At 44.0% G+C, this 26003-nt stretch overlaps 1 protein-coding gene across 1 annotated transcript in view; it reads left to right on the top strand.

The window, feature by feature from the left end:
- Window positions 1–26003, top strand: part of Man2a1 (mannosidase alpha class 2A member 1) — a 162371-nt gene that overhangs the window by 5354 nt on the left and 131014 nt on the right. Inside the window, exons 2-3 of the mRNA XM_052191903.1 lie at window positions 17528–17779; window positions 18249–18393. Of these exons, the coding sequence (XP_052047863.1) occupies window positions 17528–17779; window positions 18249–18393 (397 nt within the window). The remainder of the gene's footprint in view (window positions 1–17527; window positions 17780–18248; window positions 18394–26003) is intronic.

Genomic DNA, 26003 nt, shown 5'->3' with positions numbered 1-26003 from the left:
TTGCCCTCACGCCTAAGGCAGCTGGGCTGTGTGACAGATTGATTGGCCTCCTGTCTTTGTAGGGCCACAACTAAAAGGTATTTTTACATCTTTGAATAGTTAATTTCGTTTCATGGCATGTCCATTGCTAGTTGTGTGTGAATCCTCTTAGAACAGTCAAATGGCTGGGCAGAAACCTGGGCTTCAAAAACTAAAATATTTATTACCTGATGTTTTCCAGAAAAAGATTAGGTAATCCTGGGTTTAAACTGTTCTTCTCTGTGGTTGGAGGCAGACAGTGTGCTGAAGCCAAGGTAGAGTCCTTGAAGATAAAATTCTTATATATTTTTTGACCGATACTATTAAATAAGCATCTTGTATCTTAAAGGCAGGGTTCAAAACTTGTGTTTTTCTACATGCCTCATAGATTTCCAGGTATCCTTGGGAAACGTCCATGCTTCCGAGATGTGTGATAGATACAGTTAACTTACTTCCCGCCTGCCACTTGAAATTTAAAAAGTATTTATTTACTTACTAGCATTGCTGGTGTGCTAGGAATTGAACCTTGGGCCTTACATGCTAGGTAAGTATTCTCCCAGTGAACCACAATCCCATCACCCCACCTCCCTGTCCTTCTCCTTTCCTCTTTTTTATTTTGAAGCAAGGTCTAGCCTGGCCTAGAACTCAACTGTAGTTTAGACAGGTCTTGAACTTGTTTTAGTCCTGCCTCAGCCTCTATAGAGTAGCCAGGATTACAGCCTGCACCACCAGACCCTAAACTTTGAAAGTTTCTCGCTAGAGGACTGCCCTGTGCCTGAGCGTTCTGGACCATGAACCAGTCTGGACGAGTCTATCTACACCTTCAGGGTTGGAGCCCATAGCTTTGTTGAGTCTTGCTGCTGTGACTCCCAGGTGGAGTACAGAGCCCAGTCTGAATATTGGGTTAGTCAGTAATGCAGAAGCAGAGACCACGAGTGAACTATTTATACAGAACAGGACAGTTCTCTCTGTGGTCGGAGGGTTGCCCAGGATCTAGTCTGCTGCTCTGCTCACTAAAGAATAATTGGTTTTTCCTTTTCATCGCTTGTGCTTAAGGCTTATGTATAACTTTCTTCTTGGTTGTGTCTCCAGAGGTCATCGTCATCTTTAATCTGTAGAACACTTGGTCTGAACCAATGGGTGCGGCATCGCTCGCTGTTTATGGCTGGTGTTTTAAGTCTTTTTCTCTTTCTTTATTTTCTTTTCCCCTTCAGTGTGTTCCTTACATATTTGTCAGATGACTTTCTTTTCCAGTCTAGGAATATTATTGTTTTCTCTCTCTTTTTTTTTTATGAAGAGCAAAACAGATCCTGAACCAGACCTTATGCTGTGCTCCTTCTAGTGAGCCACTTCATCTTGGATCAGGAGAACTGGCAGTCATGACAGTGATCTGCCTTTTAACTCCTTTTAGTGAAGGCATAGTTACATGTGGAAATAATAACAGAAATAATCCACCCTCACAAACATAGAGGTGTGCATTGACAACTCTTTCTTCTTTGCCAGCCAAGCCAGTTCCCTGTCTGTCCTGCTTGAGGAGGTTTCCGTTCAGTGAGGGCTCTGTTCCTCACCCTAACATTCGCTTGCACACCAGGAAGACACGCCGTTCCGTCTTGACTTCATGCTTCTTTTTATAAAAGACGAGGGATCCTTCTCCTCCCTGCCTTATACATATTAGTTTGCTGCTTGACCCTTCTGCTTGATATCCTTAATAACCTAGAAGGATATAACTCTCTTTGCCTTCCTGATGTGTCAACCTTAGATATGAGCTCTCGACTCCCCACCGGTCAGATGGGAGAAAGTGGTGTTCTCAACCATCTTCTGGTTGATTCTTTGTCTTCTCTTCATTCTCCATATTCCTTGAGCCACCAGTTTGTTGTTCTATTTTACACCCATCAGCTTTAAGTCCATTGCATTTAATTCCAGGGCTTCCTGTCTTCCACACTCTGCCCATCTGCTACAAAGGCTACAACAGGATACAGAATTTCCCTATGAGATTTATTATATACTGTGGTAACTGGATAAGAACAGTCTTCAAAACTGCTGAGAGTATAAATTCTAAGGTTTCTTATCACAGAGGTGCTAATTTGGAGACATTATACATATGTTAACTTGACAGAAAGTTCCAAGATGTATAGCCATTTCAAAGCAACATGTTTTGCCTGGTAAATGTGTATGATTTTTGTTTACCAACAAAATACACCAAAGTGTTTGAACATAATGAACATTGGAAATATTGATAGCCTGGCGTTGTTCACTATGTCAGGTAATTTTCCCTCTTGGGAAGGAAGGGTTCTTCCTTCTTAAAGAACTGCATTCTTAAATACGATTCCTGTGGTGTCTGGGCAAGTGGATTCTTGTACTTAGATTCCAGCTGTTAGAAGCATGCTGTTTCCATATCCTTCACATCTGGACTGTGACTTCCTTGGATAGCTTTTTGTTTTCTATGTCTATTTCTAACTTATTTTCCCTTTATATTACTGACAGGAAATGGAAGTCATTGAATCCTGTTTCTTGCATCTTTTTTTAAGAGTAGTTTTCCATCTCAGCATATCTCAGTACTTAAGACTTTCAGGGTTCAGTGTGATCAAAAGAAAGACCTGTTGTTCACAGTTAATGTTGAGGGTAAGTTCTGTTTTGTCTCCTTTCCCTTGAGAAGCCCCTTTCTGTCGGTCAGTGTGGTCACTTGGGTTCCTGCATCCTTGTCTGTGTTCACCCTGAGTTCTTTTATTGATTGATTGATGATTTGTTTGTTTTTTTAATTTTACTTAATTACTTTTTGTTGCGATTGAATGCTTGCATAAAAATTAAAATAATTACATTGTTTTCCCTCCCCCTCAACCCTTCCCATCCCTCCAGCTTGCTTTCAAAAATCATAGCTTCTTTTTCTTTAATTATTAATTATTATTGGTGCGCACAAGTATGTGTGTGTGTGTGTGTGTGTGTGTGTATAAATATATAAATGCAATCTGCTGGGTGTGTTCAGTGTAGTTTGTATGTATGGCTTACATCCACAGACACCTGTAGCACTCACCTCTCAAGCAAGCATCTTTTGGCAGCAGATGGAGCACATTACAGAAAGCCACAGCTGGCCAGCATGCAGAGAACTGACCAGAGGGTTGCTGTACTTAGCACACAACAACCCTACTCTGAGGCTCAGGGAACATTGCAGGATATGTATTGAGATAATGTATCTTGTAGGTATGACAGGGAAGCTAAGCCAGTAAAATCTCAACAATATGACTGACTGAGGACTTGAACTAATGATGACACCCGGTGACATGCCAGCAAGGATGTGGTAAAACTCTTGAGTTCCTTTGTGCCACTGATGTGGAATTCATGGGTCGGATCTGATGACAACCTTTTCTCTGGAGGAGAGGAAGCTGTGACTGAAACACTCAAAGATGGAAGCCCAAGGCTGATCCTCCTCAGAGTCATTGCCTTGGGGGTGAAGTCAACAATTTGCTGTTTCACTGTAAAACTTGTTTTTTAAACAATCATCTGCATCCTAGATAAGTTGTGCATAAAAAAAAAGTAGATAAAGAATTCAAGGGGAGAAAGGGCTCATAGGTTAGTTAATTTAGTTTTTTATTTTGTTTTGTTTTTTGCTTTTGGCTATGGGCACTAGATGACACAAATTTGACCTCAGAAGTGTGCCCAGCCATTGCCAGCAAATGCCTGGACATTCTCAGTGGCCTTTCTGATGCACCGTTATGAGCCTAGGTCTTCAAACTGAGAAGGATGATAGATCTCACAGAGGTTTCAACAGGCATCCTAGGCATGCTTCTCACTTAGAAGTGCTTCACAAGCCCTTCCCAAATAAATAAGTAAAAATGAAAAAGAAAGGGCTTCTTGAGTTATTTTGAGAAATATAACTATTATATGTGAAACAGATAGCCAAGTGCCTTCACTTCTGCATTAGGAGTTAATGAGATTAGAATGATATTGGGCACATGTTAGGTATTCAGTGAATGTTAAACCTTAGCAGCATATGGAAACAGTGCACAGATTATGCACTCTGCAGACTGTTGCAGATCCTGGGGATAGAGGAGTGGAGAAGAAAAGCGTAGTCTAGGGCATCCAACCTATTGACATTGTGATCTGATGTAGATGTCTGGTGGCCTTCATTTATACTCTGCCTATCCTGGGTCTGTGTAGGTTGCTGGACTGTAGATTGGATATTCGTGCAATATTCTTACTTCTCAAGACCTAGATTTAAAAGGGAACTTAGAAGCATAGCTACGTTCTGACGATGGCCAAGATAGTTGGACTTGGAAAGAAGGGGAGAAGTTGAGTGTGTGTAACTGGCCTTGGCAGTAGTAGCATCCTTTCTAGACTCAAGTACAGCACTTCTCCAGCCTTGCCATCTTGAACTTGGGCGTTTGAGAAGGCGTGAGGAGGCTGGCTGGATCTAGAAGATCTAGAAGTCTTTTGGTGTTTAGTGTTGATCAGGTGTGGTGGCACACACCTTTAGTCCCAGCACTCAGGCAGAGGCAAAGGCAGAGGCAAAGGCAGAGGCAGAGGCAGAGGCAGAGGCAGGCAGATCTCCTGGAGTTCAAGGGCAGCCTGGTCTACACTGTGAGTTAGGACAGAGAGGGCTACATAGAGAGACTCTGTCTCAAAAAATGAACAAAAAGAACAGTTTGGGATGAAACTGCAGGTTGCTTGGAGTCAGGCTCCAGTTGGGAGTCAGGCGGTGGCAATCTTCTCAGAGTCAGCCCGTGTACCAGGAAGCTGTGTGAGAGAGGCGGTATTAGAGAACTCATTCTGTAGAAAATTTTAGACCTGGAAGGGAGTGAAGAGAGTATTCAATCTCGATTATTCTGGTAGCAGTGTGTAGGAAGACCCAGACACAGGAAGGTGGCTGAGAATCTGTGTGAGGTAATGAACAGACATAAGGCAGGAAATCTTTGTTCCAGGATTGATTTGGCTGCAATCAAAAAGGCAGAAAAAGTGTACTGACATTTTGCGAGGAGAACGCCAGGCCTTTCTGGTGGATGGCAAAGGACCACAGTGGGTAGTTGGAGTCACACGGTTTTTTTTCCCCCCTTTGGGATATTGGAGGCAAGTTATACTGTTTGCAGACAAATAGTTTAAAAGATAAGCTAGTCTGTGAAGCCAAGTTCAGTTTCATTGATGACGGAGTGGACGCTGGTGGAAAGAGCCAGGCGGGCTGAGATCAAGGAAGGTGCTGTCAGCCGAGGTCTCGTCAGAGCGGAGGGAGAATGCGTCACTCTGAGACTGCCTGGAGAGGAGAGCCCTGGGCCAAGTGCGTTTCTTCCAGCCAAAATCTGAACTTTTTACATTCAGATTAGCATGCAGCAGATGTTAATAACATAAAGCAGCTGTGCTCAGTTTGTCAGAAACTAGCACACGGAGGAACATGCCTGCGAAACCACATTATCAGGAGGCATTTCAGACACGCTTTTCCATAGGAAACCAAAAGGACCCTTCACGGTTTTTTTACTGTACCTGATGGGACCAAGTTTTTATTTTTTTCTAGTGTGTTTGTTTGTTTGTTTGTTTGCACAGTTGAGGGAGATGAGAGATTCATATAGAGTCAGAAGGCAGTTACTCCAGCTAGATGGTTCGTAGCTCAGGGTTGGACTGGAGGCCAGCCATCTTGCTGAAAACACACTCCAAATGGCCTGTCACTGACGAAGAGCCCCTCTTCCTTGGCTGGCCCACATGTGGAAGAACTAAAAATTGTTTTTGGCCCAGGACCATCTATTGAAGACTTCGCAGGGCCAAAAAGAGCTATGAGACTTGAAATGCAAAATATTTCCTGGAACAGTCAGGGTAAGAAGATCTAACCAGCAACTATTGAAAAATAAGATGATGAGAGCCAAGAAGTCCATTCTTATGTGCTGTTTACAGCTGATGTGTCCTTAAACATTGCTTACTAATCTTTTCCAAAATGACTCATCTTATTTTTAATTAAGTATATATGTGTGTACCCCTGTGTGTGTGTGTGTGTGTGTGTGTGTGTGTGTGTGTGTGTTTGTCAGGTGCCTACAGAGTAGAGAAGAGAGCCTTCGATGGCCTGGAGCTGGAATTCCAGGAGGTTGTGAGCTGTCGGACAGGGCGCTGGGAACTGACCTCTTGCATGAGCAGTATGCGTTCTTAGCCATGGAGTTCCTTACTCTCCAGCCTGCCGTGCTATTCATAACTCTGCTACACCTTGCTCTTGCCCGCTGTCCTACTTTGCCCGTGGCCAGTCGGTTCAGCTCATTGTTTGATACAACACGTACTTAGAAGAAATGATCTAACTCTGTAGAATCTTTGATGCTTAGGCAATTCAGAGTTTATATGAACAGAGATGAATCTTGCCTAAATACACGGTTTCTTTTAGTAAAGACTAGAACCTATCTGGGGGAATGATTCCTGTAAATAAGATGATACAGGAGACTGATAATCCACTTAGTGCAACCCCATTTTTAAAGACTTTTCCAAACCACTTCTGAATGAGAAATGATGTCACGCATGCCAGTTGCATTTATTTTATTAAGCAAAGACTGTTTAGTTTGATTGGCTTTCCCCATTACAGACATTTATTCCCTTTTTACATTGAAATTGTGTTTTCTCAAAATTGCTATGCTGACAGAACTTTTTGCCAGCAGATTCTAAGATACAGTATAGGCCCTTCATCTTTCTATACTAAACCCAAAGTGAGTTTAGTATAAATATACATTTATAATTACCTTGTGGATAAAGAGATAAGCAGATGGCATAGATAGGAGTCAGAAGCCAGAATGACCAGCCATTCTTGGTGGGCGATACCTACCACCAGAGCTGGGTTATTTGGGAACTGTTGCTACCTCAAGTATACTGTGACTATACTGTGTGAGCTTACTTGTAAGTTCTTGTGTGGGGAGTAGATCTCAGAATGCTAAGTATCAGCATATCACTATATCAGGGCTGGCTTAGTAGGTAAAGATGCTTGCTTCCAAATCTGAAAAACTTGAGTTTGTCCCAGGGTCCTACATGGTGAAGGCCGAGAACCAACCAAGTTAGAGGACCACTTTGTCCTCTACCTTCTATGCGAGTACTCTGGCAGGTGCATGTCCTCCCAATAAGCAACTATAATAAAAATAAAAATATTAAAAAGAATGTAAGTATGCTAAAAGTAAGATATGGGAGAAACACCAGTAGTGTGAGTCTTAAACATTTTGGGGGATGGACAGGGGGGGATGGGAGATTTATCTGTTGAACAGATTTGAAAGTGCGAGTCAAAGACCTATTAGATGATAGATCATTTGCAGTGTCCATTAATTACAGTTGCTAGGTGGATGTGTAAGTAATAAAACTGCATTTTATTAAAATGTTTTATAACCAGATATTTGTCTTGCTTACACACTCCTCCTCCAATAATTGCTTTTGGAAGATGATCTGTTCTGTAAAATGTCACTTCCTATGATAACTAGGTGCCTAAATTGTCACCTCAGTGACGAGGTGGCTTCATGCAGCTGTCCTGGGTGTGTGCGGGTGAGGCTGTATAGTTTTCATCTGAACGTTCATCTGGGCACTGACGGCGTGGAGGTGCAGTGCCGCGTCCTGACACGTGACTGCAGAAGGTGCCAGCCCTGAGGCCCAGCCTCTGTTTTGGAGAGTAGCAGTGGGAGGGGAACAGACGTGGCATTCTTCCTGGTCCGGGGCAAGACCTTGCCTGGTGACACCAGCAGCTGCCAGGGGCTCCCAAGGCCCCCGAGCATCCAGCTAGAGCATGCTGGGAACCTGCACTCACCTCTTCAGCCACGTAGCACTCTTGTCTTCTCTGTGTCTATGAGGGGCTTCTGTTCCTCTCTCAGGAAGTGGGGTTTATGAATAGTGACAGTGTATGCATTTCTCCTGAGTTTTGGGATGACACTATACAATTCCATACTCTCCATGGTCACACAGTGATGCCACTTACGTCTCTGAATGAAGGAATGGCTGCACAGCCACTGGACCCTCGAAGAGATCCAGGCGTGTTAGCCCCGCCCCCGGATTCAGAAAAGTACCATCCGGAAATCCCATGGAGTAGTGGCCTGTGACTTGGCGACTGTGACCACAGGCCAAGTCACTCTCTTTTTGGCCTCTGGTGGATGAGGTGGACATTTGAAGTATTACTTATGTTATTAAAACCCAAAAGTCTTCCTGTGAAGTTGCCTGCCATCATATTGATGGGCAGTGTTTTCCTGGATATGTGGGATAGTGCTGACTACTGACTAGATACTGCGCAGTAACCATGACACCGGTGGGCTGGGAAGGCACCCTCTTGAACCAAGTTGCAGTTCCTATATTTAGCTTGATTGCAGCGGTTCCTAATTGAGGATGTGTGAGAACTGCCTGGTGAGCCATTTCCCATATACAAAGGTGGACCTGTGCGTGCTCTCCAGGCAAACCACATTTATTTCCAGTGCTTGAAGTTCCTCTCTATACTGGGTACATAAATATTCAGCCTTGACTTCTCTTAGTTCCAGACTAGCGTCGAAACTCATAACCATCATACACCTGTTAGCTGCCAGGCGCATCAGTTTTCTGTTCTTTTTCTCCTCCTTCAGCGTCCTGTTTTTCTTGAGTGATGTTGCCATATTCCATTGCCCCAGTAAAACACTAAAGGAGCATCCTTCTCCCTTTATTGTTCTGTCTTTGACCTCCTTCCTGTCACATTCTTTCCTTCCCCCCTACTTCCGACCTGGACCAAGCCACGTGGCTTTTCTTGGACAGCTGGGGTCTCTTCTGAACTGTATTTGACCCTTCAGAGCTTCAGAGTAAGTGGAATACATTTTAAATTCCTCAAGTTTGCAACAATGTCTAAGATGAATACTTTGGTGTTTCTTTTCTTGGAAATCAATTAAAGATATTTTTTAATTATTTTTATGTGTATGTATGTGTGCCCTAGTGAGTTTTTTGTGCATTGTATGTATGCAGGAGCCTGCAGAGGCCAGAAGAGGGCAATTGATCCCCTGGGACTGGAGTTGTAAGCAGTGACTTCAGGTCCTCTGTAAGAGCAGTAGTGAGTAAGCGCCTTCTTAACTGCAGATCTGTGTCCCGGGCTCCCGGACATTCACTGCTGCTCATTTCCTGTATGCAGAGCACTTGCAGATGTCTGACCCACTGCACCCTGGGGATGGCTGCTGCTGTGTGGCCACTCATCCTTCTTTGCTGCAAGCAGCTTGAGTCTCTCCAGGTCTGGGGATGCTGCAGACTGTCTCCAACAGGCCACTGTTAGAATGCTCTCTTAGGCTATTATAAGGCTGCTATGAACATGGTGGAGCATGTGTCCTTGTTACATGTTGGAACATCTTCTGGGTATATGCCCAGGAGTGGTATAGCTGGGTCCTCAGGTAGTGCTATGTCCAGTTTTCTGAGGAATTGTCAAACTGATTTCCAGAGTGGTTTCACTAGCTTGCAATCCCACCAACAATAGCAGCCTTATTTATAATAGCCAGAAGCCAGAAAAGAACCCAGATGTCCCTCAACAGAGGGATGGATACAGAAAATATGGTACATTCACACAATGGAGTACTATTCAGCTATTAAAAACAATAAATTCATGAAATTCTTAGGCAAATGGTTGGAACTAGAAAATATCATCCTGAGTGAGGTAACCCAATCACAAAAGAACACAGAAGGTGTGCACTCATTGATAAGTGGATATTAGCCCCAAAGCTCGGAATACCCAAGAAACAGCTCGGACCACATGAAGCTCAAGAAGGAAGATAAAAGTGTGGATTCTTTGGTCTTTCTTAGAAGGGGGATCAAAATAACCATCACTCATAGCCAACCAACGGACTGAGCATGGGGTCCCCAATGGAGGAACTAGAGAAAGGACCCAAGGGGCTGAAAGGATTTGCAGCCCCACAGGAATAACAATAATATGTGCCAACCAGTACCCCCAGAGCTCCCAGGGACTAAACCACCAACCAAAGAGTACACATGGAGGGACCCATGGCTCCAGCTACATATGTAGCAAAAGATGGCCATTTCAGACGAAAATGAGAGGAGAGGCCATTGGTCCTGTGAAGAATTGATGCCCCAGTGTAGGGGAATGCCAGGGTGGTGAGGTGGGGGGTATAAGCAGGGGGATGGTGGATGGGATAGGGGGGTATTAGAGGGGTAACAGGGAAAGGGGATAACATTCAAAATGTAAATAAAGCAAATAAAATAACAACAACAATGAATGCTCTCAGCTTTCCTCATGTAGGACCAGTCCTTCACCTGGTGTAGTAGTGTGCTGTGGTAACTGTAACAGACACAAAAGGGATCTGATTGTAGTGGAACTCAGAGGTGCAAAGCAGGCAAGGGTGGGTGTGGGGAGCTCAGAGGGCTCAGAGCCGCGGGGGCTCTGGGGAAGAGGCTGCTTCTCCAGCTTCTGGAAGTTGTGAGTTCTGTGCTTCAGGCCGGGATGGGTGAGCATTCCACCCTCTTTGTCCTCAGGCTTCCTTGTTGGCCGTCACTCTGCCTGCTCTCTTTTCTCTTTGAGACCCTTGTGCCCTTAAGAGCCTTTCCTGGTCAGGTTAGCCCAGTCTCAGCTCTCAGAATCTTGCATTTCATCAACAAGGCTCAGCATAGTCAAGCGTCTGGAACTGGGACATTTGAGTAAGCACGATTTAAATTTATTTGTATATTAACTGATCTTCAGCAGCTGTCTCGGTTTGGGTATTATTCACTGTCCCTATTTTATAGCTGGGGAAAGCAAGGCACAGGGAAGTTGTGTAGCGTGTCCAGGTTTCACTGCCACTAGGTAGTGATGTTGAAGTTCACTTGTCACTTCGCTTTAGCCTTCTCTAATCAGGGCACATACTGTTTTAGCAGGCATCTGATGTATCCTTCAAAGTGATGTTTTAAAACCACAGGGTGGTTATCATCACGCCCCCTCTCGGGCTTGGTGGCTCCTGGGTTTTAAGTCCTCACACAATATTATTGCCTGCCTCCCGTTTCAGGCAATGGGAGTTAGCATCTGCGCTCACACAGTGTCCCCTCCTCAAGGTCAGACAGATAGCAAGTGCTAACATTGCAACACGTGATCTGAACTAGGGCCAGCTTGCTTCACTGTTTCTGCTAAAGAGACTTGACTTGGTGAGGACGTGTTTAGAAAATGATTAACCATTATTTGGTGTTACATTGTGGGCACATTTAATGCTAGACTCATGGAGGAGGTGAGAACGGGGCGTCTGATCTGTGGCTTCAGGATGTGGGCACAGAACTCTGGTCCCCTGGAACAGTGCTAGGTGCTCTTCAGTGCTGAGGTGCCTCTCAACCCGTCAGAAGGTTTTCATGGAGTGGTGTGACACTTGGATTCCCACATCAGTAGGGAGGAAAAGAAAGATATAAAAGGGAAGGGTGGAATTGGTCAAGAGGTCCGGCTCAAGCACACACGCTAGGGCAAGGCTGTCTCTCCTCCGATGCTTGCACATACCAGGCAATGATTTTTTTTTTCTTTCTAAAATTGTTCTATTTAGAAACTTAGGCATAAAATGTATCGTGGGGATGGGACAAAGCCTTGTTTTGAGTTTCTCCTTAGTCTGCTGCATTCTCCACAGCATGTGAAAACTAGCTTCTCAAGTTGTAGCAAATGCTGAAGGCTTCTGGTTGAACTGGACAGACTCAGAGTCTTTGCCCTTAGAAGGGAGCCACATACACTGTCCTGGTCAGAGGTCAACCTCTGACCAATCCTAGGTCACACTCTTTTCCAACTGGACCACAGAGACCACTCTATTAATGAAGCCTTTTCATTCCTTTAAAAATATTTTATTATTTTTAAGTGTGTGTGTATGTGTCTGTCTGTCTGTCTGTCTGTGCACATGAATGCAGGTACCATGGAGGCCAGAGGTGTGGATCCTCTGGATCTGGAATTATAGACAGTTGCGAGCTGCCTGATGTCGGTGCTGGGAACTGAACTCCAGGTCTTCTGAAAGAGCAGCATGTATTCTTAACTGTTGAGCTATCTTCTCTCCAGTTTTCTGGAAATATCTTTCTGACATTTCTGCTCTTCATAATTTATTTTTTTGGTACAACGAAGTTTTTTTTTCTTAAAAGATGGTGAGTGTTTTGTATTTTGTGGGGTGGGTTGCGGATTATATGCCGAATACTTGCATGTCCTAGAACATGGTGGGCAACAGACATCCGTGCGTTCCTCGGTTTCCTCTTGAGGTGCTCCTGAGAGTCGGGACAGCCATCAGGCATGGAGAGCAGAATGGCTGCCCACTTAGTGTGTGTGGGGGTATGCCGTGCATGAGTAGTCCACTGGGTAATTGTGATAATGCTGTGAAGAAAATGGAGGTGACGTGGAGAAAGAATACTATACTGAAGGCTATTTTAGATGTGATAGCAGAGAAGGCATTTAAGGTGTCTTTTAGGGAAAGAGTTGAAGCATTATACAAAGGGAAAAAATATGCTTGAAAATACCAAGAATCGACGAGAAGGAGCTGGCTTGGAGCCGGGCTACAGTTAGGGCACAGCTAAGTTGGGGAAGAGCACTGCATCCACCCCGGTGTTAACAACCGACAGGGTCACTGTGCTTTGACTGTGATGAAGAATGCTCCAAAAATAAGAAGCTGGCAGTGGATATTACAGCTGGCCTGTTATCTGTGCAAGGCATGGATGGCTAAACATACATGTAAGGAGACAGTTGATTCAGAAATTGCCGGTGCCGTGTAGTCAGAGTGTGGGGAGGGAGGAGGGAGAGAGGTGTATTGATTCAGCAAGTGTGTTGGAGATAGAAAGGACTTAGCTATGGAGGCATCCTGAGGACAGAGGAAGAATGGCGACACCGACATTTTGAAGGAGCTAACTGGGGAGACCAGGGCCGCTTTCTGGAGATGCAAGATGTTGTAGCTCTGGGAGAAGGGTGTGTTCAGAAGGAAGAGTTGATGTCCAATAGAGCAGTCAGTAGGTGCTTCAATATCTGGCTAGTCAGAGGTTTCCGTAGAGTGTGTATATGAGCACAGCGTGGCATTTGAGTGTCTGAGTGGATGCGGTCGTGCGGTACAGAGATGTAATAGCCTTCGGAGCTCACCTGGAGGCTGACATTTAGAGGCCAGAGAGAGGAGCCAGCAGAAGTAGGCCACAGGAGAAAGTCAAGAGCACACGGAACCGCAAATCAAGTCAGTCCCTGCAGTTTCCAGGATGAAGGTGCTCTGTGGTGTGCTGGAGATGATGAGGTCCCAGCATGCTTTGCATCAGGCTGGGCGTATGTGTGTCGGGGGAATTTATCTGGGCAGTTTTTAGTGAGATGGACAAAATCTGAATGCAGTGGGCCTGTGGGTGAGCTGGGCGTGTACCACACGGCAAGAGTGCAGAGTACCCACTTTGAAAACCCTCATGTGTCCGAGAAGCGTGGGCTGTCGGCAGATGACAGAGCCACAGAAGCATTTTCCGGCTCCCTCCAAGCCCACAGGCCCAGGCCCTGGGAAGCCTTGCTGTTACTCTCACGCTGAGCCTGGAATCTGTTGCAGAGTCCTGGAGATAAAAAGCTTGAAGGACCTGTTGTTGTCACCTAGGTGACAAAGCAAGAGTTTGCCTTGTCTACATTTTTACCTCAGAGGGCCCTCAGTGACAGATGCAGCACGTGACAGTGGATCTTCCCCACCCAGCCCACTGGCCCAAGGTTCTTTAAAAATGCCTTCCAGACACAGAAGTAGTCCTGTGATGCTCCTCAGGATGACATGCTTGGATTTTCCCATTTGACAGAAGGAGGGAGGGGCCCAGCACTGATTAGCAGAAGCTAATCAGGCTAAGAATTACAGATGGCTGCACTTTGCCCCCTTTCAAGATCCCTTGGTAGTCCAGTTTCATGACATCCCGTCAGCCATGTCCTGTAGTTAAGGGAGGCATAGGGGTGTGGCTGACTTTTAAACATACCGAGAGTAGGGCTGGGGAGATCTCTCATCCTGGGTTCTTTTCCCAGTACCCACAGGGTGACTCAGCTGTTTGTACCTGCGGTTCCAGGGGCCCTGATGCCCTCCCTCATCTGTCCTCCCTGGGCATTACACACATGCGGGGCAGGGACATACATGCAATCAAAACCCCATTCACACAAAAATACATTAAACTTTAAAACTATTAGACTACATTATGCCATCGGCCCATGAGACTGCTGCTTCGTGCTGGTGGGTGTAGGAGAGCAGCCACACCCCTGGGAAGGGGAGTTTGTCCCTACCGCACAGAGAGGACCTTCCCAGGAGCGAGGCCCACTCCAGGAGAGAGGAGTAGATGACAGAGATGGGCTTGGACATTCCGAGGGCCCTGGCCTCTGCATGTGAGGCCTCTGAGTGGCAGAGGGAAAGACAGCCATCTTTGCAGGTAGAGCCTGAAGGAAGAAGACACGCTATCAGCTGCGCTTGAGTGGTCACCGTAACTCTAGGCTCTGGCAGCCCGTGTCCTCCTGGGGCAGATCATTCTGTAATGTGTCCGAGTTGGCTGTGGGCAGTGACTGATCTCTTTCCTAGGTCAGAGTGGGCACTGATCCCGGTCTACCTGGTTGTAGACTCCAAATTAGCTCTGCCCAGTGTCTCTGACGTGTGCAGTCTGTCTCCTCAGCCTTTCTCTTCCACCACTAGCAGAGAAAATCAAACGTGACCTTCTTCCCCCTCCTCCACAGAACAGCGCTGAAGATGCCTCCCTATAGAACTGATTAGCAAATCAAAGGATAGCGTGCTTTTCTCACCAGCGGGGTTCTTGCCCTACCGAAAATTGTCTTTTTCAATATTCCTATCACCATTCTTTGACCTGTCAGTGTAATTGAAACATTATCTATAATTTCTGTTTCTTTAATGCACACTATGGGTATATCCCTTCTGGTCACGCCACCCCTCCCAGACACACACACACACACACACACACACACACACACACACACACGGAGCCTGCCTGTGGGGTATACGGTAAGGGTTTTGGCTGTTTGGAGGAAGGATACCTTATTCTAGTACGTAATATAATTTAAAAATGGTTTTAATTAGACCGTTAATGCTGACAGAGCCTCAGGCCACACTCTTCTACCTGTGCTTAAGTTAATATAGAATCCTGGACGCTGGTCATTAATTGTATCTTTAGAAGTACTATGGAAGTGAAGGCCGTCTTTAATGTCTGTTGGCACCTTCTTTATGAACCATCACTGGTAATGTTTATATGTAGGTTTGGGGTGGGAGCCTGCCTAACAGAAGCTTTCCCTAGAGGGGTCCTTGTCTTCCTCACTGAATGTTGAGCTATGGTGGGCATCTTGGCTTTGGATGTGGGTCCAAGGGGAACCGCCTCCTAGCACAGATAGCTCCAGAGACATGTATTATGATCTGGCACTGTCACATATGTTTAAAAGCCCTGCGAGAACACTAAAGCTTCATTTTAGGGAGATGCGTGTGACAACTCTGAAGGTCTAATTCTGCACAGAATGGGGATTGCTTGACTGTGGCCTCTGTGGTAAGACAGCCCCATTGGAGGGAGTTTTGGTTTCGATACTAGAACTCCTCCTCTGCAGGATGAGTCAGAACAATTGCAGGAAGCACCAGGCTGTTCTGCTGTGGCAGTGTGTGAAGAAATCTCCCCAATTGTTCCATGCAGTGATGGAAGTGTGGACAGAGATGCTGTGCATTTGACTCTTAAGCCTTTTTACTCTTGTGGGTTGGACGGGGAACTCCAACAGAAGAGGGCTTTTAGTCTTTGCATAGCAGAGAACTGCTGGCCCTCATAACAACCGTTGATGTGGTCTTTATTGGTATGCTGGGCATGGCCAACCTTTTACACTGTACTGGCAGAGCCATGGTTTTACACTCTACATGTTTATACTCTAGAATTGCACACTCTAGTTATGAAAACAGCCATACAGGGAACCTCGTGGCGTTTGAGTGAGTTTACATAAATAAGCTGTTTTTGTGTGTTGAGCCACATCTATGGTTCCGGGCTGCAGGCTGGAGGCTCTGGGCTAGTTTATCACCGAAGGGCTTGGTTGATCTGGAGCCCACAGGACTTCTCCAGCTTTCTCGTGTGATCGGCAAGTCAGTCTTGCCTTGGGATCCCAGGTCTCCTTGGCTATGCTGTGTCCTCTCTGCATTTTATCTGCCTCCCTTGTTCAGCCCAACCAACTTTACGAGTATTATTAAATCTTTCACTCACTGTTAAACCAACAAATATTCATAGTAGGTTAAAAATGATCCAGACATCCCAACCAGTTCTCAGTTGGCTGTTTTGTCAGGATTGCACCACTGTGGATATTACTATGCCTTTCCTTTTGCCTCCTCCAGGTTGTCAATTTTCAGCAGTATTCTATATAGATACGCTTGTTTAAGGTCTTCAGATTTTTTTGTTCATTAAAAAATTACTTTAGAGGTTGGGCATCTAAATTCCAGCACTGAGGAGGCAGTGGCATATAGATTTCTGAGTTCAAGGCCAGTCTGGTCTACAGATTAAGTTCCATGACAGCCAGGACTACACAGAGAGACCCTGTCTAAAAAAATCCAAACAAAACAGAACAAATTATATGAATGGGTATTTGAACTGCATGGATGTCTGTAACACTTTCTGGTGCCCACCAAGGCTGGGTGCGAGAGGGTGTTGGATCCCCTGGGTCTGGAGTTACAGATGGTTGTAAGCCACCATGTAAGTGCTGGGAATCAAACCCAGGTTGTCTGGAAGAGCGGACAGTGCTTTTAACCACAGAGCCATCTCTGGTTGTGTGTGTGTGTGTGTGTGTGTGTGTGTGCGCGCACATACGTGCATATTGCTTGTAATGTTATCTTGTATATTCAAAGACATATAGATATGTATATATATATCTATATATCTATATATAATATATATATGAGACAATGTATATCAGGTATTTGTGTCTTCTCACTGTGTGGCATTCTGCCCAACCTAGGCTTTCAGTTCAGAGCTGTTACTCAGAAATGTGACAAATGCACGAATATCTTTTCTATACTTGGAACTGAGCATCCAGGGTTGAACAAGTCAAAGATGGTTCTTCCTGCTGCAGGTATCGGTGAATCAAGGTTGTTAGGATGCCAAGCTTTTTAATGTGGGGACCACTTAAAAACAACCATGCCCTGCGTGTCACACAGCATGATAAAAGCGCTCTGACTGGCCCACTGGGGCTTGTTGTGTCTATGGCAGTTAAGAGTTGATGAATTGATTTTCTTTAGATTGTCCAGTATGTGTGAACAAGCGGAGGTGGAATATTCTCATTCAGGTTGTGTGGGTTTTGACCCTGCAAATTAACCCCAGTCTATTTCGCTTAAATTCAAAAATTCATTCTGTATTAGTGATTCTAGAGACCCAAAGATCAGTTAGGCCTGGATTTGGGGGGAGTAGGAAACAATCCGTAAATATCTTGGTCATTCCCCTTACACTTTAAAAGTAAGATTAGATAAAGATGGTGGTTATGGAAAGGTCTTGTGCTATAAGGCGGTCTTTCTCTGCCCATATGCTCTGTGCACACAGAAGAGGGCAGAGGAGGGTGAGTGCTGGTTCCCTGTGTGCCTCGGCGGAGCCGCAGTCGTGGCTCACATAGCTGCCTCTTCCTTTTATTTTTCAGGGCCAGCTTTCAATATTGCAAGAAAAGATTGACCACTTGGAGCGTTTGCTGGCTGAGAACAATGAGATCATCTCAAATATCAGAGACTCGGTCATCAACCTGAGCGAGTCCGTGGACGATGGCCCGAGAGGTTCTCCAGGCAATGGCAGCCAAGGCTCCACGCACCTCCACTCTCCACAGCTAGCCCTTCAGGCTGACCCCAAAGACTGCCTGTTTGCCTCCCAGAGCGGCAGCCAGCACCGGGATGTGCAGGTAATGGGCAGCCGCCGGTCGTCAGTGGCCTGGTTGTTTCCAGGTTTGCTTCTGTCTTTGGCTATGATTTGTTTGTTCTCATCGTCGTTTTAGTTGTTAGTGATGTGATTCACACTCTTTTTTTTCTTCTGAACACTGCCATTTTGGATATCTTACTGTGTTTCTGTTTTCATATTAAATCGCACTGGCACTTAAAGAAAAGGACAAATTCTGATAAATGAATGAAATCAAATGTATCCAAAGCAGATGAGGAGGCTTCATTTATCTGGTAGTCATTTGGCACAAATAGCCTTCCAAGCCTTTGAATGATGATCATATGCCTTTGGCCTAGAAAGTTTCAATTGATTTTTGCAGAGTTTTTATATATTGATTGGAAAAAAGGAAATAATATCTTTGAAGAAATATTGTCCAGAATTTAGTATAAATTAACAGTGGTTAAAGTTTAACCTTTTTTCTTTCATATTTTTAGATGTTGGATGTTTACGATCTGATTCCTTTTGATAATCCAGATGGCGGAGTTTGGAAGCAAGGATTTGACATTAAGTATGAGGCTGATGAGTGGGACCATGAGCCCCTGCAAGTGTTTGTGGTGCCTCACTCCCACAATGACCCAGGTAAAAGCTTCACTTCCTCATAGCTGCACCAGCTTGTCCAGCACCCATGATCTGGGCTGAGTCTGGGCGAGCTCACGCCCCTCTGACCTCACCGTGATGTAGTCTTCTTATGTCACGTCCTCAGTTTACCTGTTTGTACCATTACAGGCTAGTATGTGTAGAGCAGGGAACGATGCTATCCATGCATTTCAGGGTATTGATAGTTTTTTTTTTAACCTGTTTCTGGTGAAATCTTTCATGGGAAACTGGAGAGAGATATAATGTTTGACACTCATGGAAGACCCAAGTTTAATTTCCAAAACCCACAGAGTAGTTCACAATCGCCCATAATTCCAGTCAGTCCTAGGAGATACCTCACCCTCTTCTGCCCTCAGCAGGTACGAGGTATGTACATGGACGTGTGGGCAAAGCAGTCATACCTGTAAAGTAAAATAAGTGTAAAAAATAAAAAAAAAAGCAGTACATGAAAGAATCATTAAATCGTACCTATAACTTCTACTTCAAAAAGGCAGGGTGCTCATTGGGAAACTTGAGTCTTTAACACAGAGGAGAAGTGAGCAGAGACTTGGGAGCTTTGGTGTTCCTTGTCAGACAGGAGAGTGAGGTGACTTTAGGCAAGGTACTTAATCCCTTGGCGGATGAGGCTTTTATCCACCGGAATTAGGACCATAGTATCTTCCCAGGATGAAATGTAAAGGACTCAGACATGACATGAAAATAGCTGCTATCTTTGTAATTACTGTTATTCCACAGGAAGGCTTTTATTTGTTGAGGTCAGTCATCTGCCCCCACCCCCGAGGTAAGGGGTAATTGCTATAATTTAAGTGGAACACGTGATCTGATGTGCTTACTTACAGGTGTGAGCACACAGCACAGCGTGCATTTAGTGTGCCCAGTGGATTTAGTACAGCATCTCTTGAGGATATATTTCTAAACACTTTTCTTTGAAGGCTGTCACTAAGTTTGTGTTCTGACCTTTTTCAAGCACCTAGCTCTCTCCAGGCACACTTTCGAGGGTTTCTGGTTCACTCACACCTGTGCATATGACTTAGCGACTTATATTCTTTACTTGTGTGTCCCACGCGCTCTTTTCTATGACAGCTTTCTGTGATCTAAGTGCAACTTACCTCTTTAGGTCTGAACACGATGCATTCTCTCTCTCTCTCTCTCTCTCTCTCTCTCGTTTCTCTGAAGTCTTTTCCAGTGTTTTTCTTGCTATTAGCACTCAGGTGTAATATTAAAAGATGGGTTTACCAGGCAGGGTGCTTGAATGGATTGCAAACATCTAATGCTTAGAAAGGCTGGTGGCACTATTCCCTGCAAAGGCGTGATCATCTTGTCAAGGTGACATGGGCAGGGCGGGGTACTGGCATCCCCCATGTCAAGTCCACCTGGATTCCTCTCTAGAGAGCAAACCTGAGTGGCAAAGACCAGGTGTCCCCTCTTGAATGTGGCTTATACTTAGCCCAATACTTGCCGTCTGATAACTTGTCAGCACGTGAGATTCTCTCTGGCTTGTCTGCGCTACCCTTTGTTACAGGTCCACACTCTTGCCCACACTCCACGTGTGCGTGTAGAAGTATGCAGTGTTCCTGCTGCGCCCTCCCATGGAGGTGATGCTCCCTCAGGGCTTTGCCTCGCAGACTGCCCTGTGTGGAACAGAGCAGCGGCACCCATCATTCACTTCTGCTCCCCAGTCACTGCAGGAATAATTGACTGTAGCTTAGGGTCAGACGCTTGGCCGCTGCCGGCCAGGCTCGGTTCCCACTAACTCCCTCCCTTTCTGGGGCCTCCTGAATGCTGTAATCAGCATTTTATTTAAGATGCCCTGTGCACTTCGTAGAGTAGCAGCGGTATTAAGCTCTTTGGGCAGGACTTTCTTAGACCCCTCTTTGTTTGCTTTAGGGTTCCTGCTGTAGTATGTTGTTTTGTTAGAGGACATCCTTAATAACTGTTTCTGACTGCAATAAATGAATCTGTCTATTGGTATCCTAGCAACCAGAGTGGAATCTTTTGTCTTAGTAGGAGATGTTAATGACCCTTACCCTTAGGGTTTTCTCCACTTAAGTTAAAAATGATGGTCAGAAACAGACCCATTAAACCTAAGGCAAGTTTTGCCATGAAGAAAAAAAAAACAAAACCCACTGACTTTTTGAGTCATTTTCACTATTCTTTAACAAAAGTAGAATATTGATAACCTAAATTATCCCATGAAAAATGGAAACATTCAGTCATGAAAAAAATCACTGTCTTAATAGGAAGAAAACAGAAAAATATGTGCATGTGTATTCTAAGTCAAAATATGACTGTAATGGGAAATCTTTGTAGAATACTCCCAAATGAATGTGCAATTAGGCAATTTACTTTCTAAATGAGATTTATAGAGAGTTGTTTGCATTTTTTGCAGCAACAATTTAAAACAAGCTTTGGCTCAGTAGTTTGTTTCATCAGTGGATTTATGTCTGTTGGGAATAGAAATATTTGAAATAAGATTTTAAAACAAGTCCTATATTTGTCCCCTAACAAAGAATTTATGGTTCTTGCTACATTGGCTATACATGCATACTTAGATACACACACACACACACACAGAGAGATTGTTTTCTTTTTAGACTGAGTTAGTATTAGTAGGTAAGACAAGGTAAATTTTAAAAAAGACCAAAACAATATTTTAATAAATTTCCTAATTAAACCTCCTTCCAGGCCACAGGGATATATGTCATACAATATTGAAATGGTTTATATGAATTAAAACAAAAATAGGAAAGAAATTTAGGCAAGTGCTGATAACTTTGTACTGTCATGGATTTGAAAAGTTTTGAATCATAGACCATGAAATTAAATATGTGTTGATAGATATATGTTCATGTTGTATTAAATAAGCTGATTAGAACACAATTACAGCACCTTTGTATCTACAATCTTAATTCTTCACTTCCCACTAGTGAACCTGCCAAAATATTTAGTTGATTTTCCTTCAAAGAAATCACAGTGTGTAGTGGAAAGATAAGGAATACTGAATGGGAGGTTGAACAGCGTATTGTCAATGAAGCAATTTATAAAATGAACATTAGCGAGTAACCCCTCGAGGTATGGCTCTAAAAAGCAGGGAGAGCCAGTGCCTCAGGTAAAACTGGGTAACAATCTTCTTTTATATCAAGAGCATGATAGCTCCTTAGGAAAAAAATATTGACTTAACAAGTGATGGAATTTTGCCCATTTTTAATACGAAGAAAATACATTTTTGTCTTTAGTATTGCATAATAATTAGAAATAGATTTGTTTATCCATGTGTTGTCTAAAGTTCAAAGAATAAACACATGAAATCCGCAGTGTGTATTTCCAGTTTTTGGTCATCTGTTAACACCGTTGGAATTTAAAAGTGTTGGGCCAGCTGTTGTCTGTATAGATCAAGGTGTGGAGGAGGGAGGCTGTGATGGCACAGAAGGAGGGAGTGGGGGTGTCAGTTTGAGGAGGAAGTAAGCACTGTTGGGCTAATGGAGGCTAAACTTTGCCTGTGTAGCCTGAGGGGGATGGAGAGGTAGGGCTCTTTGTCTTGCACCAAGGAAAGGATAAGAAGCCAATTGAGCCGCCTTCAGTGGCATAGTCCTTTGTCACAGTCAGTAAGTTCTCAGCTGGTGACTCAAAGCTGAGGGTTGTCTGACTCTAAAATCCACCTTCTTGTGATTGGTTCTTCTGTTTCTGAGGATATTTCTTTAATCCTAATAGTTTCTGTGTCATATTTTATAGAGATTAGCCAATTTAGCATGTTTATCTCCATTTCTGGTTTGTTAACTAAATTAGCAAATAAAAATTTGGGCCAAGCCGGGTGTGGTGGTGCACACCTGTAATCCCAGCACTTGGGAGGCAGAGGCAGGTGGATTTCTGAGTTCGAGGCCAGCCTGGTCTACAGAGTGAATTCCAGGACAGCCAGGACTACACAGAGAAACCCTGTCTCAAAAAAAAAAACAAAAAAACAAAAAAACGAAAAAAAAAAATTTTGGGCCACCCAGTCAAACTTGAATTTCTAGTAAACAATGGATAGTTTTGTTTTGTTTTGTTTTTTAGTTTGTGTGTTTCAAGTTTAATTTGGTCATATTTAAATATTCAGTTGCTGAATTTGAAATTCAGATTTAAGTTGGCATCTTGAATTTTATCTGAATGATAGCCTTTGAGAATTCAGTAACACATAGCTTTCAGGATTCTGTTCTTTTAAGAGATAGCCAAGCTGTGAGTATTGTGGTTCCCTTGCAGAGGAGGAAAGTTCAGGTGACCTGGGCTATCCATGGGCTTCATTCTTGAGGACCACACATGCCAGTTGCTCGTGAGAGATGCGGGTGATCATAGTGCATCTCCTGACTTCTCTCATGTTGGCTTCCCTCTGTTGCCCTAGTCTGACCATGTGAGAACTCACTAATGCCCTGGTAATAGAGGTTAGTCCTGACCCTGAGGCTCACATCCCAGGCAGTTCCCACCAGGCTGGCATTTTGCAGATACTAGGACCATTACTCTGCTCAGTAGCACTGTGGTAATCTTCTACCCTTGTTTCATAAAAAAATGGCTGGAGAGAGGGTAAGAGATCTGCTCCTAGCAGAGTGGACTTAGCACTCAGCCCTGGCTTTCTGAACTTCGCCTTGAGATTTACTCTTTAATGTAAAATCACCACTCACAGGTAACATTACTGAAGCCACAGGAAGAGTGTCTGGAAGTAAGTTAGGTACTGTCATGGCTAACATCATCTATGCTGGTTTTATTAAACACAAAAATAATTTTATTAACTGCCTTGCAGAAGAGCACACATCACCATGCTCCTTCCTATTCTTTTTCCTTCTGATTTATTCATATTGAAATGATGTCCTGTCTTTAATATGTGGGTGATGAGTGGCCTTCCTTGTTGCCACATTCTCCTTTATGATTAGAAGTGATTTAGAAACAATATTTTCCAGCTTTTAAAGTGACTTTGAGGAACTGTGATAATTTGCACGGCTTGTATGACCTTACATCTGGATAACCCGGTTATTTACCAAAGAGTAACCCACCGAGGTTTTTAATATGAAACCTTTCCACCCATTATTGTAAGCAACTGTGTCTGGGAGGACTTATCTGGCTAGGTGGCGGTAGGAGATGTTCATAAAGTCCCCTTACCAGGGAAGGGGAATAAGCTTAACATAGGTGTATAACTTGTTTAGGAGCCTGGCTCATAGTTTATAATATCAGATATCAAGGTGTGCAGGTGTCCCACAGACTTTAGGCAAGCAGTATATGTGAGGAGCATATGCACATATGGGCACTCACAGCTGCGAGGCTAGCCACTCTCAGCCATTCTCAGGGAGAATGCAGATCAGTTCTGTGGTGTGGGATGACATTTCCAATGCGGGCTTCTCAGATGCATTAAAACACGCTGCACCTCAAACAGTGTTACAGGAGTGAAGCCGATGTGCTCAGAAAGCCGTCAGAAGCTGCTGAGCCACCCGGGACGAAAGGTTATCTGCTTTTGGAACCCGGAGTTCAAAGCGTTCAGTTTTAGAGGACTCAGCAGGTTTGTAGGTTTGCAGAGTCTTTGGAAGAGCCCCAGCCTTGTTCCTTGCACTCTTCGCATCCTGAAAACTTTTAGTCAGCCTGAGTTCCCTTTCACCTTGCCGTCCTCTTGTCTTCTTTAGCCCATTTCCAGTCCACTGCATAACCATTTTAAACAGGTCTGCGGCCGTCTTCCTGCTCTGCTTCAACCTCACCATGTGGTTTATGCCTCCCAGTCTTAGGTGGATATGGCCACATGATGAGAGAAAAGCTTAGCTTCCTTCTTCCTGCGGTCTCTGAAGAAAAGACAGTGTTTAGGAGATTTCTAGCACCCCACTTCTATTTTTATTGAATGGTTCACCATGTTCTAGTCATGTATCCCGCAGTGCAGCCGTACCCACTGGTGGCTGTGCCCTGACACACTCAGTTCTTTATTGTTTCTCATGTTCTCTTGCTTCTGCCCGATGATACGTATTCTAAGACTCTTCTGCTATTCTGCTAGGACTCCACTATTTCTCTTCTCCCACAGCATTTTGTTCCGAGGTTCTCTGTAGACTCTGTTTCATTTAGCTTTGCCTTATTACTTACTTAGCCCTTATTAGATACTCAATACATGTTTGAACGAGTAAACTGGAATGTTAATTAAAGCTCTTCCAGTTTATTAGAGGGACAGAAGGGCCTAACTTATAATAGAAACATTGGAATTAAAATTAATCAGCAGCATAATCAAATAATGGTAATAACAATTAAGATTAGATGCTGTCCCTTAAGTGTGAGGTGGGACGTTGCAGTTTGATATTGAAGGATTAACAAGTGATGGGAGAAACCTGTTGATCATTTGTTGATAGAGAAAAACTTTATTACTAAGATAAAGAGGCTTTCTTTTAAGCTAGAAATTCCCTTTGTATTTATCTTTAAATATCAGGATACTGTTAAAGTGCAGTGGAAATAACTCAGCGTTTAAGTTGCTGGTTTTATAAGCTATCACCAGTATGCCATTTACCTGAATATAGTTACTTTCAGCTTAAAATATTTTGGTGAATTCCTAAAATTTAGATTATTTAACTTCTGAGTGGAATTAATGTTATTTTAAAAATGAGATTGTAGTAGCCATGACCTTCACAGGACAACGATGCTTTCAAGAGAGCTTCCGTTTCAGAATGAATGCGACCACGAGAGACTTTTTTTCACTTTAAGACGGGATTTCTCTGGACAGACCTAGCTGTTTTGGAACTCAGTCTGTAGACCAGGTTGATTTTGAACTCACAGAGATCTTCCTGCCTCTGCCTCCCAAGTGCTCAGATTAAACATGTGCACTAATTAGGCTGGTCTACTAGTAACCTTAAAATATAAATAGAGTGGTTATTAGGCAGTGGTTAGTGGGGAAGCAAACTGAACATTAAAGTTGACTGTAGTCAATTGTGCCTTTGGTTTCATTCCAGCTGGATACATTTTCCCACGTGACCCATGTGCTTTTGTTTCAGTCCTGTGGCTTTGCATTTCGTTCATCTGCTTATGCACATTCTCTCCGAGCTCTATGAGTCATAAGAATTGGTTGAAGAATTGGTTGAAGAATTGGTTGTGATGCCTATCCAGCCCTGCCTGTAACTTTTCTGGAACTAGGGCCAAAATACAAAATGGCCTACATTCTTTATTTCTAGATATTTAAAAGTCATAAATCAAAGAAACTAACTGCAAAGACCTGGGATGGAGAGATGAGGTGAGGGGGGCTGTCCCTCTCACCTGAAGACATTGGGGTAGCCTGGTGATCTGATGGAGCAAATGTGGGTTGAGACTTCCCACATTTGGCCTCAGTTTCTCACACAGATGTCATGGCGTATTTGAGAAGAGACACCTTGCGGGGTAACTCAGGCTCTCTTTACTGCTGGGCTGGGCATGTCCCCAGCCAATAAGAGCCGAGCATGCAGCAGTATAGTGTTATTTATATACTGTTGAATGGTGGCCTCTTGGATACTCTCAGGTCTGAAGGTCCTACGGTAGGGCTGAGTATCCTAATGAAGGTCCTACGGTAGGGCTGAGTGTCCTAATGAAGGCTTTATAAGAAGAGACAGAGCAGGGTATGAAAGTCAGCT

Source organism: Apodemus sylvaticus, chromosome 9 (genome assembly GCF_947179515.1).
Source record: "Apodemus sylvaticus chromosome 9, mApoSyl1.1, whole genome shotgun sequence".
Classification (NCBI taxonomy): Eukaryota; Metazoa; Chordata; class Mammalia; order Rodentia; family Muridae; genus Apodemus; species Apodemus sylvaticus.
The sequence above is the reverse complement of the archived record's forward strand: the minus strand, read 5'-3'. Positions and strand labels throughout refer to the sequence as shown.